Genomic DNA, 16,610 nt, shown 5'->3' on the forward strand with positions numbered 1-16,610 from the left:
GCATCTGCAAATTTCACATCTTTAAAGGATGACTAGTATGTTAGGAACACAAATCTCCTGGAGTCTTTAAGATAAATTCAATCATAACGAGCTTGTAGTGCTTATGAAATGTAACAGACAAAACCAACCTTGTTAAAAATATTGTTAATGCAAACAAGTGTTAAAAATATTGTTAATGCAAACAAGTGTTCCAAATTGTTTGTGTTCAATTATGAGAAAACATTATCAATTGCTTGGTCGTTTAGTCATTGTGACCAATCTTGGATTATTTCAATTAATCGGACCACCATTAAGTCTTTGTCATGTACAATTACATCTGGTCTGAGCCTGTGTCCAGTAGAAATACAAATGTATTTATTGTACAGTAAGATCAAGTTGTAGTATTTCATATACTAGGTAACAACCTTATGTGTTGCTAAAACACAAGTTATGGCTTTTAGAGTGAAGCATTTTTTAAAACGTTTCTCTCTTTACAGGGTTATTGCCTGGGTGATCTCCCTCATCCTGAAGAAGTACTTTGACATCCAGGTCAAGTTTGGGAAGATTGGCCTGTTCAACTTTGGAAATGTACAGATCATCATTAAGAGAGGATTAAGTGTGGTGAGTGTGTTCTTCCAGTAGATTATTCTTATTGTTTTGGTAGAAATATTATGACAATGCTACACAAATGTCTTTCTTTATAAAAGCTTGTTAATGTAATATGTTTAATCTTTTACAGGAACTTGACCGAATATGGCTATCTAGCTGCTTTTTAAATCCAGAAGTGAAGTAAGTGATGGAATGTTGAACAGATTGTATTTATATCAGGAAAGATAAAGCTTACTTGTTACTTTGATAATTTGAAATAGCAATTAACCCTTTGAGGCCTTCATGGAATATGTGTTTGATGGATTGACATAAGATATAGATTCAACCTTGAAGATGGATAAAATGCCTTGAAAAAACTTTCAATATTTCTTATGAATATAAATTTAATGGAAGGTAGGCATATATATCTTTTCATATTTTGAAGATAACTATTACAAATTTCCAAGACTTCTTGAGAATTGTGATCTGATTATAGTCAGTAAACCACTGAGTTACCTCCTTTGAAAGAACCGCCTATGCCCATTGTAACAGTTGTGAAATGTGTCTCCATTCTAAAATGGTCAATTCTGAATGTATTCTGAACCTACAGTGCTCACTAGTTTGTTGACATAGAGCTACATTCAAATTGAGGGATGGTCGGGTAGCCTAGTGGTTAAAGTGTTCGCTTGTAATGCCAAAGACATGGAGTGCGATTTCCCACTTGGGTACTATCTGTAACGCTCAACGCTCATTTCTGGTGTCCCTGCCATGATATAGCTGGAATATTGCTAAAAGTGGCATAAAACTTAAACTCACTCATTCAAAATTGCGCCCTGTTTTAGTACTACAGTAGAACATGGTTATAGCGAACACGGATATAGCGTACAAACGGATATAGCGAACAAATTTAAAAGTCCCGTCAACAGTCCTTTATAATATCATTAAAATTATACGTGAATAACGAACTCGTGAGTAGCGAATTAACGGCTATAGCGAACTGATTTACTACCCCAAAGAGCCAATTAACGACGTGATTAGCGAACTCACTCAGTGTCAGCTCAGCCACTTAGCGGTACAGTATACATCAATCTTGTTGGCGGTGAATCAACATTGATTGATGGTCATTAATTAATTAACAAAACAAACATATCGTGTTTAACCCATTCAACAACCGTTTTCGTTGACGAGGACGGTATCCATTGCCGTAGTATGATTGGCTGCCTTAGGTCACGTGTCTGATTTTGTCTACATCTCTACAATCCAAGATGGTGGTCAAATGTGAATAACGAACAACGGATATAGTGAACTAAATTTCTTGGTCCCTTGGAGTTCGTTATATCCATGTTCTACTGTATATTCAAATCAGAAGACTTATGAATGCCATGTTGGCTGGTAATGATGTGTTCCTGAGTATAAAGACAACAGGAAGGAAGTCCTTATGCTGCACTGCATTCCGGTTGTGTTTGAAATGGATCACAAGTGTAATGCTATCAGTATAGAAGCCTGCTCAGTCATTAAATTATTGTTAGATTTGATGTCTGTTTTGGGCATTATGACCCCTCGGAGTCTGTTTTATTTGTGGGGCGGTGGCTGGGCAAGTGGTTAAAGTGTTGGCTCATCATGCCAAAGACCCGGGTTCAAGTCCCCGCTTGGATACAATGTTTGAAGGGATACTGCTGGGATATTGCTAAAAGCAGTGTCAAAATAAACTCACTCACTCACTCACTGTTTAATTTGTGACCATGGTTTGTTAGGAAGCCAGTTGTGGTGTGTATCCAAGATGTCCGAGTTCAGGCTGATGTTGGAAGAGACAATGGAGATGGCCAGGGCAGACAGACGCCAGACAGGCAGACACGAAGACAGGCAGATCCACAGACACAGAGGCACAGGGACATGACACAGGTGCTTGCTCTAGCACAGGTAAGTTGTGGCTGCAATATTAGAAGCTTGGACACAGGTGCTTGTTCTGGCACAGGTAAGTTGTGGCTGCAATATTAAAAACTTGGACACAGATGACACCGGTGCTTCATCTGGCACAGGTAAGTTGTGGCTGCAATATTAGAAACTTGGACACAGATGACACCGGTGCTTGTTCTCGTAGTTGCAATATTAGACCCTTGAACACTAGTGCATGATGGACACAGGGACAGCCAGTTTCTTTATTTTTTAAATAATGTGTGTATAGAAGGGCATGGAGTCATCCCATACGTGACATACTTACCTCGGCAGCTTGCTGATGGGGTAACCTCTTGGTCATATGAACAAGGCATCTGAATTCTGATCAGGAGGCCTGTGATTCGAATCCAATATGGGCACACAACAAGGGGCTGAGCATGTTTTTTTTTATCAAAATATAGGTCTCAGTAAACTGCTATGCCCGGGATGTGCATTTTGTTCACGGAGGAGTATGTAGCAGGGTGTGCAGTCATATAATGATGACGTCCTTACCTTGTCAGCTTCACAGAAGGTCCGTGGTTTTAGTCCTAGCACAGCAAAGTTTATTGTCACTACATGCCCATGTTTATTTGATCTAAATAAATAAATAGATAAACAAACATATCAAAATAAAATGTATCTCACAACATCAGGACGTCACTGCTTGAACTGTAGCGATGTTTCAGTTTCTAGGTGTGCGTGTACAGAACCTGACAGTGTTGCTGCTCAAGACGATGGTGCCGGACTGCCTGATACACATCACAGGCCAGGAGATTGCAGCAGACCTCTGTGTGGAAAACGACTGGTACTCTCAGATTTTGATCCACTCACTCTGTGCAAATTGAACACATTTGGCATTTATTGAGTTTCTCTGTAACCAGTTACACCCTACATGTTTTCCAAGTTCATTGACCAAGTGAACCCAGTTTCTGGTGTCTCCTGCCATGATATTGCTGGAATATTGCTTGAAGCAGGGTAAAACTAAACTTACTCACTCACTCATTGATCAAGGGTTTGAGTGACTGTAGTGGGTTGTTTCATTAAAGTGCTTCATGCAAATTGTTAGAAACAAAAACTACTTCAAAATTGCTTGGTTTGAACACTTTTGAGTGGATGCATTAGTTATTTTTTCATCAAGAGTGTTTTATGAAATTAACCTGATACGAACTCTTTAAATATTTCTTACTTTTTTGCGATTATTGTTTCTCTATTTTGAAAGATTTTTTCTGCCTTGATGAAAAACTACTGTAACAGATAGAATAACTTTGTTTCCAGCTGTCTTGTGTCCTTGAACTTGAATGGAATCACATGTAAAGCTCATCGAAGTGTAGAGGAGGTAAGTTCAAAATTCTGGATCACGAGTTGGTTTCCATGGTAATAGCAAGAATCAAACTTATGTTCATCCATAAGAGTTGTAAATTAATCGAATAAGAAATAATGAGTCAATTAAATATATGAATAATGATATAAATAATGAGTTCTTTATCAAACAAATTGAGAATGGACGCAAATAGTTTACATTTCCTGTTTGTTACTGCAGACTATAAATATCGCCATGTGTAAATGTAGTAAGATTAGATATCAGCATGTGTTAGTTTCCGCAAACAAGATATTGATGTGTGATTTAGGAGCCATCTTCAGCCCCCTCCTGCCTCTGGGAAGTGTCTGTCTCGCTCTTCACGGAAATCAAAGCTAACAAAGAAGATCCTCGTAAATTGAAGGTGAGCTACGGGACATGTTTGTCTTGCTCTGTCAGGATATAAAGCCTTTGTAAGTAAAAAAATATATTTAAGTAAAAATTTTTAATTTTTTTACTTTGGAAAAACATCCTGTCCATGTTTAAATTATCTGACTTTCCTCAAGATTGGTTTTGAGTTGTTGATTGTCAGGCCCACAGGCAGGTAGACTTTATTCAACCCATTATACAGAATATTTCATTTGTCAAATAACATTTTGATAAACCAAAAATCCAAATGTTAAGACATCTCACTGAAACCACAAGGGGAATGATTATGAACTTCTGGGATTTGATTCTCTAGACTGTGGTCTGTTTTTGAAACGGATGGAATCCTGTCATAGACAGCATGAAATAGGATCTGCTGAGCAGAAAACTTTTGTTCAGCTTCCTGATAAGGGACTGTGTTCAAGAAAATTGAAAATGGAATGTACAATTAAGGAAGTGCTGCTCCAAAGACAAAGAAGCTGTGAAACTGAAGCTGTGCATATGTTTTTTTTTAACTTCAAGCCCGAGCAGCTAAGGAATCACACAAACATGTATTATCGGTTTGTAACATGTTTCAGATTCTTCGTGTACTGGTATCCAAACCGCAGATGATGATAACAGAAGGTGAGTTACCTCCCTTGTTGTTTCCATCTAACCAACACGTACAGCTTTAGGAATGTTTAAGATATAAATACTGTTTTCAGATCAACTGTTTTCAAAATGGCTTATGTCTTGTTTATCCTTCAATAACTGATATAACATTTTTCCAAGGTGTCCATATAACTGATATCCATTTTGATTATCCCGCGTTTTGCGGGGGGTATTAAAATGGACTCCGTCCGTGGCGTGCGTCCATCCGTCCGTCCGTGCACATTTGTCTTTTCCGGAGCAGAACTCTAAAACCGTTAAATATTTCTTCACCAAACGTGGCACATAGATAGATCTGGTGGTGTACTGGTGCCTTTTGGTAGTTTTGGATTTCTGAATAAAATATTTTTGGCATTTCCGTGGCAACAAGTTTTGACTTAGCCTGAAATTGGTGGTAGTACACTTTTCCGGAGCTGTACTCTAAAACCGTTCTCTATTTCTTTACCAAACTTGGCACATAGATTGGTCTGGTGGTGTACTGGTGCCTGTTGGTAGTTTTGGAATTCTGAATAAAATATTTTTGGCGTTTCCTTGGCAACAAGTTTTGACTTAGCCTGAAATTAGTGTGAGTACACTTTTCCGGAGCAGAACTCTAAAACCGTTCAATATTTCTTCACCAAACTTTGCTCATAGATAGATCTGGTGGTGTACTGGTGCCTTTTGGTAGATTTGGAATTCTGAATAAAATATTTTTATCCCCCGCAACGCGTTTTGCGGGGGTATTAAAATGGACACCGTCCGTCCGTGCACATTTGTCTTTTCCGGAGCAAAACTCTAAAACCGTTCAATATATCTTCACCAAACTTGGTACATAGATTGGTCTGGTGGTGAACTGGTGCCTTTTGGTAGTTTTGGAATTCTGAATAAAACATTTTTGGCGTTTCCATGGCAACAAGTTTGACTTAGAATGAAATTGGTGGTTGTGCTCTTTTCTGGAGCTGAACTCTAAAACCGTTCAATGTTTCTTCACCAAACTTGGCACATACATAGATCTGGTGGTGTACTGGTGCTTTTTTGGTAGTTTTGGATTTCTGAATAAAATATTTTTGGCTTTTCCATGGCAACAAGTTTGACATAGACTGAAATTGGTGATAGTGCTCCTTTCTGGAGCAGAACTTTAAAACCTTTCAATACTCTCCTTCCACTTTTCTATATACACACCTAAATATTTGACATCATCATAACTCGTAGACATAATCATGAAGAGTATTTTGCCATTGCGGGGGATATTGATGACTTTGTCTTCTTGTGGTGATTTCTCTGCATTGTGTGATATATGTATTTTGTCAACAGGATTTCTGGCCAGCCTGCAGAGCATTGAGTCCAACATGGCTGCTCCAGCAGACGCACAAATAGGTCAGTGAAGCAGGACACATACAGACCTTTGGGAGATTATTTCCTTAAAAATATGGTTGTTACATGATGTTATTCCTAATTCGCTGACAATAATTCATCTGCAGGATGACGTAATTGTTGGCCACTGTCTAAATCAGTAAATGCCACTTTACAGGGAATCCCTCCTCTCAGTGAGATGTGTCCGTTTATAAATGTTTGATTTTTTTACAGTGACCCCCCTTATTTTAGAGATATTTTAGGTATCTTAGAGTGCCCTCCTTAGTTGTGAGATGCACCTTTGTAAAAATATTGTATTTTCAGCACCAACTGAAACAGAAAACTTGGAGGAACAGCCAAAGCCTATTGACTTCCAGAAATATTCCAGTATTGTAAGTAGAGGAATATGTCAGGCAAACTTGTTCATGATACTGTCCTCCTCCACATCCTGATAAACAGGAGAAGGAGAATATATATGAAGGGTATTTGTGTTCTGTGTATATTTTCCTTGTCCATTATGTTGTGTATCGACCGCCTCCGTGGTGTAGTGGTTAGAGTGTCCGCCTGGAGAGCGGGAGGTCGCGGGTTCGATCCCCAACCACATCATACCAAAAGACGTTAAAATATGGTACTTGTTGGTCCCTGCCTGGCGCTCAGCATTAATGGGTACAACGAGGACTGGTTGGCTCGGAGTCAGTATAATGTGTCTGAGTGGGGTATTCATGCTTCACTGCTTCATGGTATCTCAGTGAGCTAGCACTATAAAACCAGCTTCAGTCTGGGCTAGTACAAGCAGCCGCACATACATATACACACCCATGCACATCGTCATATGAGCGAAATATTCTCAAGTAAAACGTTAAACCCAATTTCACCTCACCTCACCTCACATCCTTATAAACAGGAGAAGGAGAATATATATGAAGGGTATTTGTGTTCTATGTATATTCTCCTTGTCCATTATGTTGTGTATCGACCACCTCCGTGGTGTAGTGGTTAGAGCGTCTGCCGGGGAGCGGAAGGTTGCGGGGTCGATCCCTGGCAACGTCATACCAAAAGACGTTACAATATGGTACTTGTTGGTGCCTGAATGGTGCTCGGCATTGATGGGTACAACAAAAACTGGTTGACTCGGAGTCAGTATAATGTGTCTGAGAAGGGTTATTCATGCTTAACTACGGCATGGTATCTCAGTGAGCTAGCACTATAAAACCAGCTTCAGTCTGGGCTAGGACAAGCAGCCGCACATACACACACATGCACGTCGTCAAATGAGCAAAATATTCTTAAGTGCGACGTTAAACCCCATTTCACCTCACCTCACCTCACCTCACCTACCTCACCTCACCTCACCTCACCTCACCTCACCTCACCTCTGTTGTGTATCTCTTGATAACCGTGTCAGCATCTACACTGAAATGATGCATCCATTGCAATAAAGAAGTTGTCTGTCCATAAAAATAGTTTCTGTTCATCATACCAGCTTCTAAATGCCACTCAAAGAAGTTTCACCCTGATACCCTTGCAGTTTAGAGACCAAATTACATTGTATTTGGAACATATGATGGTACCATTATCAATTCGTTGGTTTCACATTAATTTTCGACTCGCTGTGCGCATGCGTAGAGCGTGTAAAAATATCCACTGGTCAACTTCCTGTTTGGTTGTATTACCGATATTGTAAACACTCTCTAAATAAAAGCTCTATGAAGATTAATTACGTGTGACAACTGTTCATAGTTGAGGACATACATCCAGTTGCCTATGCTTTTCAATAATTGATGTCCTATTTTGGTGGCAACTGCATCAGAGATGTGTTTTTTAGTTGTGAGAAGGGGATGTGCAGGAAGCACGTTGGACGGGTGGTGGTGAGATGCGTTTATACAAGAGCTTGTTAACAAACGTAAAGCTATTTATTTAACTAACCCCGGTCCTTTCCATTCATAAATGAATTGAGATCACTTAAATTCGACATAAACCATATATCTGTTTTGATTTTTGCTTTCTTTAGAGTGTGTTTACACTATCGGTAAAGCATACGACCAAACTGGAAGTTGTCCAGTGGATAGTTTTTACACACTCTGCGCATGCGCACAGCGAGTCGAAAAATAATGTGAAACCAACGAATGGCAACAAATGGAGAAACTCATTTTCACATTTGTGGTTTGTGTTTTCAGTCCAGTAAGGCTAATGCAATGTTCAATGATATTTCAGCAAGAAGTTGGTATAGACTTTACTGAACTTGATGTGAAGATTGTCAGGGAAAAGAAGCAACGGTAAACTATGCATATTTTTTCTCATAAAGTTCGCTACATATAATTATTTAATATTAATAAACAAACAAATGTCTTGAAATAAAAACTTACATGATTTTCCTTTAAACATTGATTAATTAACTATGCATAGTTTTCCTCATAACAGTTCTCTACAAATGATTCTTTCATTTTTTTTCAAAACCATGTCTGATAAAAGCATAACTTGATTTTCATTTCAACATTTATTCTTAGAACTATTCACATGCCATATGTCATGAAATATGTTTGCTTGAAATGTTTCTGTGATGTATTCAGTTGAAAATAGCTGATGGATATAGCAAACTAGTATTAGCACAAATTCTACAACACTTTGTAATATTCCTACTATTGTGTTTCCAATGAATTACAGGAGCCTGTCTGTATCACTTAAGCTGTTCCATGTGGGATTCCACAACCAGAGCCGGGACCGAGCCACTGACCTGACTCTCAGTGTTCTGCTGGAAGGTAAGACACGACACCTGTCGACCAGTAGGCCAAACTTCCTCTATACCATGTGAATGCAAGCAAACATTATGTGTGGTTCTAAACAATAACGTATGCTGTAGCTGTATCATCACAACAACTTAGACAAGGCAGACATGGGCCTCATTCCTCAATGTGATCGTAGTGCTAAGAAGATCGTAAGTCCCATACTTTAAAAAAGACTTACCATATATTACCATTTATAAGCCGAATTTTGAGGATAAAAAAAAGCAGTCTGTAGAAGGGGAGGGGCTTATTTATGAGTTATGCTTTCGTCAAACTTTTTTCCAGGGGTGAGAAAACAACATTGCATCACTTCACGTGAACAAACAACAGAAGACGACTTTGTTTGTAAAGACATCAAATTTGCAATTAAACATCACTAGACAAGATTATTTACCTTTCTAAGTTGTATTTGCTGGGCATTGTATTATTTGCAGGGATTAAGATAACCGTGTGTATTTGAGCCGGAAATAGCAATCAGCTGTGCACACGCTTCCCGGCGATCAAGTTCAAACATGCACAATAATATAACAGGATGAATTCTGACGCAGTCATCAGTAAAATATAATACAGAATACTGTTCTTTAACCCAAAGAAATATATCCTAGCATTGTGTAATTTTAATTACAGATTTTACTCTATAAATTAATTAAGATTAAGATTACCATGTGTATTTGAGCCGGAAATAGCAATCAGCTGTGCACACGTTCCCCCGGCGATCAAGTTCAAACATGCATAATAATATATATTGGGGTGAATTCTGACGCAGTCATCAGTAAAATATAATACAGTGTGCTATTATTTAACCCCCAAAAATATATCCTAGCATTGTATAATTTTAATTACAGTTTTTGCTCTATAAATATAAAATATATATAATCAACACTAAGGTTATACAGACCCTCAACGTGGTAAGCGGAAGTTGTACGCACATGGAATGGGGTAAAATAAGCAAGCCATTTAAATTCACACATTTTTACCGATGTTACTGTAAACTAGCAGTCCATGGCAAACAAGGCGGTAATCAGTTCGTGATTGTTGAATGGGGTAAAATAAGCAAGCCAGTTTGTTGACATGTGATCGTCCAACTACAATAAGTAGGATATTTAACGAAACAAAATATATTATCCATTTTCTGTCAACTACACTTCATTTCGATGCGTGAGTAGATGCAATATGATTGTGAATTCTTTGAATAATGTGGACCAAAGTTAAAATTGTTGGTAACTGGCAGTTGTCTGTGGTCTGTGTTTGCCTGGATTAGGACCCCATCGTGGGGGATCGGCTTATGTACAAAACATACCATTTTGACACTGATTTTAAGGGTCAAGTTTAAGGGGTCAGCTTATAGACGGTAATATATGGTATGCATTTGTAGCACTATGATTGCTTTGAGGAATGGGGCCATGGTCTTATAAAGGCTTTGACTTATGACTTAGTCCTTGAAAGCATATTGAATGTGAATCAAAGTTGAATTTTAGGTTTGGCCTAGAAAATACCAAGTCTGGCCCCGATTTCTCGAAACAAACTTAAGTTTTTACTCAAATTTCAAACTGAGTTTGACAATTTGAAACAGCTGAATTTTTAACTCAACTGCATTTTTTAAATAAAAAAAGCCCAAACAACTTAGGTAATCTATCAACCAAACTCAAATTGTCTACTAAGTTTGAGTTTAATATTGATTTCAGTTTATTCTGGGAAATGCATTTTCCTGCGTTTTCTCAAATTTGAGTAAAAACTCAGACTTATGTCAAAACTCAGACTTAAGTTTGTTTCGAGAAATCGGGGCCTGGGCTTGTATATACCTTGAATTTGAATAAACCTGGATTCATGCATTTTGCCCTTGATACCATTTAGAATTGGGGGTTCTGCCTTGAAAATACCTTAAATTTGAATCAACTTTTAATTTTAAAAATTGGCTTTGAAAATACCTAGACTTTGAATCAACCTTGATTGCTGCAGTTTTGCCTTGAAAATACCTTTAATTTGAATTTGGTCTTGGAAAGTTCTTCATTAGGCAGTCTGGCATTGAATGTGAATTTGTAGCAAAAAAGGCCTTGAGTTTGGCAACCATTGTAACTCTTGTGTCAATAAAATATTACAAACGATGTCATCTTGGACCAAGAGACAAGGTTGTAACTTGATTGAAAAATGAATATTCCAACACTGTTGTGTGAACAAGGATGTGAAAGGGAGTCTAATCAAAATAAAATATGAGATATGATTGTGTTATAATTTGTCCAAAGATTTTGGACTGAGAAAGGTATGTCCAGAGATTTTTAACTGTGAAAGCTACTCACAGAAGTTTTGTAATTAACTAAACGTAACTTACCAGGTACTATTGCTAGAATTAATGTGTTTCTTTTCATAATTTCCAGACTTTTATACCAGTTCTCCCCAGCACCACTTTGCTGGCTTGAAAAAGATTGACATCAAAACTCAGGTCAGTGGAATTACTCTTGTCTTATTTTATCATTTTCATCTAGGACACTGCTTTGATATCTATGAATAAAACACTATCCATTCATTGATCAGTCAGCCTTCATCTGTATTTCTTCCCCACATGGGTACAATGTGTTGAAGCCGATTTCTGGTGTCCCCTGCCATGATATTGCTGGAATATTGCTAAAAGCGGCGTAAAACCTAACTCACTCACTCACTCACTCACTCACTCATCTGTATTTCTCACGAATGTAGTTCTTTCATTCAGAGTTTATAAAGCTTCTGTAAATAATGTTTCAACCTCATCCAACACAGATACACATTCCCTGTACATTGTAAATGATATTTACAGGTATCAAATCTTCCGGTACATTTGAAACCTCCAAATTAAGTACACATTAGTTCATCTCTTAAGCTGTTACTGTTTGTAATGGTATTCATGGCCATTCAAGAGTGTCAACAGGACTCATCCAGTACTGTATGTTGATCTGTGTTTAGCTCCTGGGGGACCTGGTCAATATGAACATCTCCGTCCTGAACGGCTTCTTCCACTACCATCACGAAGAGGTCCAGTACTGGGTCCTGGTGCTGTCAAAGATGTCACAGGGGGAGGTTACTCCACCTCCACCACCAAAGCCTGCACGTCCATCACCAACAAAGTGAGATAACGTAGTTTACTGTGATAGATTAAAAGAAATCAAATATAAAAACAATAAAGACAGAAAAATTTAACACACATTCTCCTGAAGAAGTAATGCTTAATCCATAAATATAGTGGATGTCTTCTTTTGTTTTGAAGAAATTGCACTAAAAAGGTGGTTGTGATTAGCAAGTACTCATAACACCTCTATTGACAAGAATCTGTATCACAACATTGCACTCAGGTAATAAAAGAAGTTGTTATCCATGAAGTGTGTCGATATTATACTGCCCAACTTCTAAAATACCACTCAAAGAAGCTACCTTTTTGTGTTAAGTGGAATTTGTTTGCCTTCAAATGCTCAGTTGTGGGTGACAAGGCACCAAGACTTATACAAAAATAAATATGCTTTGGAAATGTTAAGGTATTAAGGTGTAGATGTTAATGTGGACATGCAGTTATACTTGGAGGTCTTCCTAATGGTGCTATGTCTGCACAGAATCCCCTGTATGTGTAAGTAAGAGGTGTTGGCTGTTGCAGGTTGTTCCTGACATCTTGGTTGCTGGGCAAGAAATGCAACTCTGTGGTTGTGATGACAGACCTGTCCTCCATGTTCTCTACAGCGTCCTGTGCCGGCTTCAGGCTTGGCATCACTAGGTCCAAACTCACCTGGTTCTTTAAACCCGGACTCAAAGGTGAGACAAACTCATGTCTTTTTACTCAGTGGTAAGTCCACTTCATGTCTCTTGTCTTAGTGGGAAGGTCGCGGGTTTGATCCCCGACCGCATCGTACCAAAAGACGTTAAAATATGGTACTTGGCGCTCGGCATTAATGGGTACAACAAGGACTGGTCGGCACGGAGTCAGTATAATGTGTCTGAGTGGGGCATTCATGCTTCACTGCGGCGTGTTATCTCAGTGGGCTAGCACTATAAAAGCAGCTTCAGTCTGGACTAGTACAAGCAGCCACACATACACATACACGCGCATGCACATCGTCATATGAGCGAATATTCTCAAGCACGACGTTAAACCCAATTTCACCTCACCTCACCTCTTGTCTTAGTGGTGAGACAGCCTCATGTCTGTTGGCTCAATGGTGAGACAGCCTCGTTTCTCTTTGATACCTGTGCAGTTTTCTGTGGGTTTTTGTATAATAACTGTTTCTTATACAGTGAGTGAGTGAGTGAGTTTTACGCCACACTCAGCAATATTTAAGCTATATGGCATTGGTCTGTAAATAATCCAGTCTGGACCAGACAATCCAGTGGTCAACAGCATGAGCATCAATCTACGCAAATGGGATACGATGACATGTGTTAACCAAGTCAGCGAACATGACCACCCGATCCCGTTAGTCGCCTCTTACGACAAGCATGGGTTACTTACTGATGATCAATTCTAACCCGGATTTTCGTGGGTGTTTCTTATAAAGAAGATAGTCAATTTGTCTTTGTTAGTTGACACTGCCCTTTACACTGCCCAATTCTCAAAGGCCTTTACTTTCACTTGGCTGTTACCATTGTTACAGGACATGGTGAGCAGGCAGAAGAGGTATCCTGGACTCAGTCACATGACATGACCTGTGAGCTGGAAACGGAAAATATCTACTGTTGCCATGCCGACAAGAAGGTTGCCGTTGACAACCTGTCTCGTAAGAAACACTACTGGGACCAGGTATTCTACCTGGGGATCCTCATACTCAAGGTTAGAGCTGGGAATGTGACAACTTAACGAGATAAATGTTGTCAGTCTGTTGAATATCTGTGTCCTACCTTTATATCGGATGCAGTTGTGCCTGTTAAAGTCAGTGGATCGATGAGGTTAAAATGAATAAGGTTTCTTCCAGTCTGTTGAATGTTGCGAAATGTGTCAGAATTAGACTTAATCACACTTGTCAAAAGCGATCTTAGCGCTACGACTATCTTAAGCCTATGTTAGAGGATGGGAGTTAGAATCACTGTAGCGCTAAGATCGCTTTGTGCAAGTGGGCCCAGGCTAGCTATTCTCGAACGTTCGTAGCCCCACGAACTCCGTAAGCCCATTCTTAACACATTGGCTACGATCAAAGTTAAGAATTCTTAGGGCTACGAATGTTTCGAGAATAAGGGCTCTGATCCAGAAAGCGTTCATAGCACTACAACATTTGTAAGCCTATGGTAAATTGTGGAATACTGATGGTAAGAGTAATGTTACGAATGCTTTGTGATTTGGGGCCCAGGGTCTTTGACTTATATTACTTGCTATTGTTCCACAGTTAAAGAACAGGCAATATTTTAATACTACTGTAGTTTAACTGTCATGGCTGACAGATTACCCATTATCAATAGAGAGTCTGGTGTGTGTAAACTTTTTTGAGTAGCATATTTAAAGGTTCAGTGGTACAGATAGAATGGGTATTTATGGATCCTGAGACACAATTTTACGGTCACTCAGAAGCTGTTTACTTTTAAAGCAGAGTAAATAGATAATTTATCTATCATAGTCATGTTAAGGCAGAGCTCCAGATAAGATTTAGCTCGTACTGTACCCACTGTAATTTTTTTGGAGTGGGTATGAATGTTGAGTGGGTATTTCATTTTCCGTTACCCACTGCTTTCAAATATGTGCGTATTTCAGTCATTTTACTCACCTAAGTATTATGTCATTGAGTAAGTTTACTAAGCAGGTATGTCCTGCCTTATATCATACCTAATCAAAACCAACTTCAATATAATGGAAATGATTTCATAAAAAAATCACTTAAACAATACTGACAGTACAACACTAGTCCTATACTAACAGTACAACTTGATAGCAATCGATGTCTTTTTCATTACGCAAGCGATTTTTATAAATATATTCTGTACGCATTTGTTTTAAACTTTTTTGTGTATCTGACATTTTAAATGCGTAATTGGTACGCAAGAATTATTTTTCAATGCTTAATTGAAAATTTTCTATGCGTATTTTACCTGGATACGCAGCTTATCTGGGCCTCTGTTAAGGTAATGGATAAATTTAGTCATCTGTTTCTTACACGTGTTTATCTAAGTGTGAGTCGACAGGAGCTGCTGGCTTCAGTGAGTGTGACGTGTTCTGTTTGGTACCCAGATGAAGAAACTAGGCCCGGGAGTTGAAGATAGAAGGCATGAAGGACAACGTCCAGCTGGAGTGGTCAACCAACACGCTGACCTCTCTGCAGAGCCTCATAACAAGCTTCAACAAGATCAAACCTGCCCCCACCACCCAGGCTGTGTCTCCCCCACACACTCCTTCCCCTACCTCCACCCACACGACGACTTCCTTACTGAATCAGTTCCTCATCTCAGTCAAGTTTGATGTGTCAGACCTCAATATATTCCTGTGCAATAATTTCAAAGGTCAGTGCAGACTTGTAATCTTTTGGTGATTATGAACCAGGTAAATTCTTCTGGTAGTTACCAGCCGTAATGTGAATTTATATTTTAGTTTGTGCAGCAACTTGTTGCATATTCCATTATTTGTCCATTTCGGCCTCTTTTGTGTTTTTGTATTTACCGGTACGGGACTATGCCATTGTTTCTATATATACTGGGTTGCGTTTCCCTAATTTGACCATTTTGCTCTCTTTGTGTTTTTGTATTTACCGGTGCTGGAATATGCCACTGTATCTATATATACTGGGTTGCGTTTCCCTAATTTTGACCATTTCACTCTCTTTGTGTTTTTGTATTTACCGGTGCTGGAATGTGCCACTGTATCTATAAATACTGTACTGTGTTTCCCTAATTTGTCCATTTTGCCCTCTTTTGTATTTTTGTATTTACCAGTACCGGTAAATTCTTCTGCTAGTTACCAGCCATAAGGATGTTGAGGTAGAACTTGTTCCAAGATGGCTATCCTTGTAAGAGGCGACTTAATGTATTGGATAGGAAGGCTCCGTGGCATGGTTGTTAGAGTGCCATGGTACACTGATTGTACGTATTGTTGCTCATTATATCTACCACAGGTTTACACATTAACTTCATTATTTAACTGCTGTCATATATTGCTCAGTGCAGATGTAATCAAGATGTGAGTACCAGAATTAAATGTTGACAGCCATATTCATGGTTTCATGGTTGCTGACTGAATGTTTGCCTCTCCTCCAGTGTGTTTGATGTTACGAGTTGACAACATCACAGTGGACCATCGACAATCTCTGTCTACACTGGCTGTGGATGGAGCCAAGATTGTCTACATGCCTCAAGAAGATGATGTAAGTTGAGGCCAGTGATAACTAGTTTGCACACAAGTAGCTTTATACTAAGGCAGAGCCATAATGAAAACTTGGATAAATTCTCCGCTTCCATACTCTAACATGGACTCTTTGCGTCGTCAAGACACAAAGACATAACTTCTAAGAGATTTGACAAAAGTTATTTGTTTTATGAACTTAAGGACAAGGGGCCTAGTCCACATTCAGTTCAAAACATCTGCACCAGAGAATAATCGGTCTCTATTGTTTGCCAAGACACCATAATGAGCATTGTGTGCAAAGGGGGTTATGGTGCTCACAATTATATTCATGGATCACAGAAAA

At 38.9% G+C, this 16,610-nt stretch overlaps 1 protein-coding gene across 1 annotated transcript in view; it reads left to right on the top strand.

The window, feature by feature from the left end:
- The window catches only part of LOC124264341 (protein KIAA0100-like), a 90,347-nt gene that overhangs the window by 22,014 nt on the left and 51,723 nt on the right, over positions 1–16,610 (top strand). The window contains exons 2-18 of the mRNA XM_046699097.1: positions 477–600; positions 719–768; positions 2,322–2,487; positions 3,189–3,307; positions 3,778–3,838; positions 4,131–4,223; positions 4,804–4,849; positions 6,167–6,229; positions 6,530–6,597; positions 8,420–8,481; positions 8,870–8,964; positions 11,364–11,428; positions 11,926–12,086; positions 12,608–12,762; positions 13,599–13,789; positions 15,174–15,429; positions 16,180–16,286. Coding sequence (XP_046555053.1) covers positions 477–600; positions 719–768; positions 2,322–2,487; positions 3,189–3,307; positions 3,778–3,838; positions 4,131–4,223; positions 4,804–4,849; positions 6,167–6,229; positions 6,530–6,597; positions 8,420–8,481; positions 8,870–8,964; positions 11,364–11,428; positions 11,926–12,086; positions 12,608–12,762; positions 13,599–13,789; positions 15,174–15,429; positions 16,180–16,286 — 1,882 coding nt within the window. The remainder of the gene's footprint in view (positions 1–476; positions 601–718; positions 769–2,321; positions 2,488–3,188; positions 3,308–3,777; positions 3,839–4,130; positions 4,224–4,803; positions 4,850–6,166; positions 6,230–6,529; positions 6,598–8,419; positions 8,482–8,869; positions 8,965–11,363; positions 11,429–11,925; positions 12,087–12,607; positions 12,763–13,598; positions 13,790–15,173; positions 15,430–16,179; positions 16,287–16,610) is intronic.

This window comes from Haliotis rubra, unplaced genomic scaffold, assembly GCF_003918875.1.
Source record: "Haliotis rubra isolate DU_JTF1 unplaced genomic scaffold, ASM391887v1 Scf92, whole genome shotgun sequence".
Classification (NCBI taxonomy): Eukaryota; Metazoa; Mollusca; class Gastropoda; order Lepetellida; family Haliotidae; genus Haliotis; species Haliotis rubra.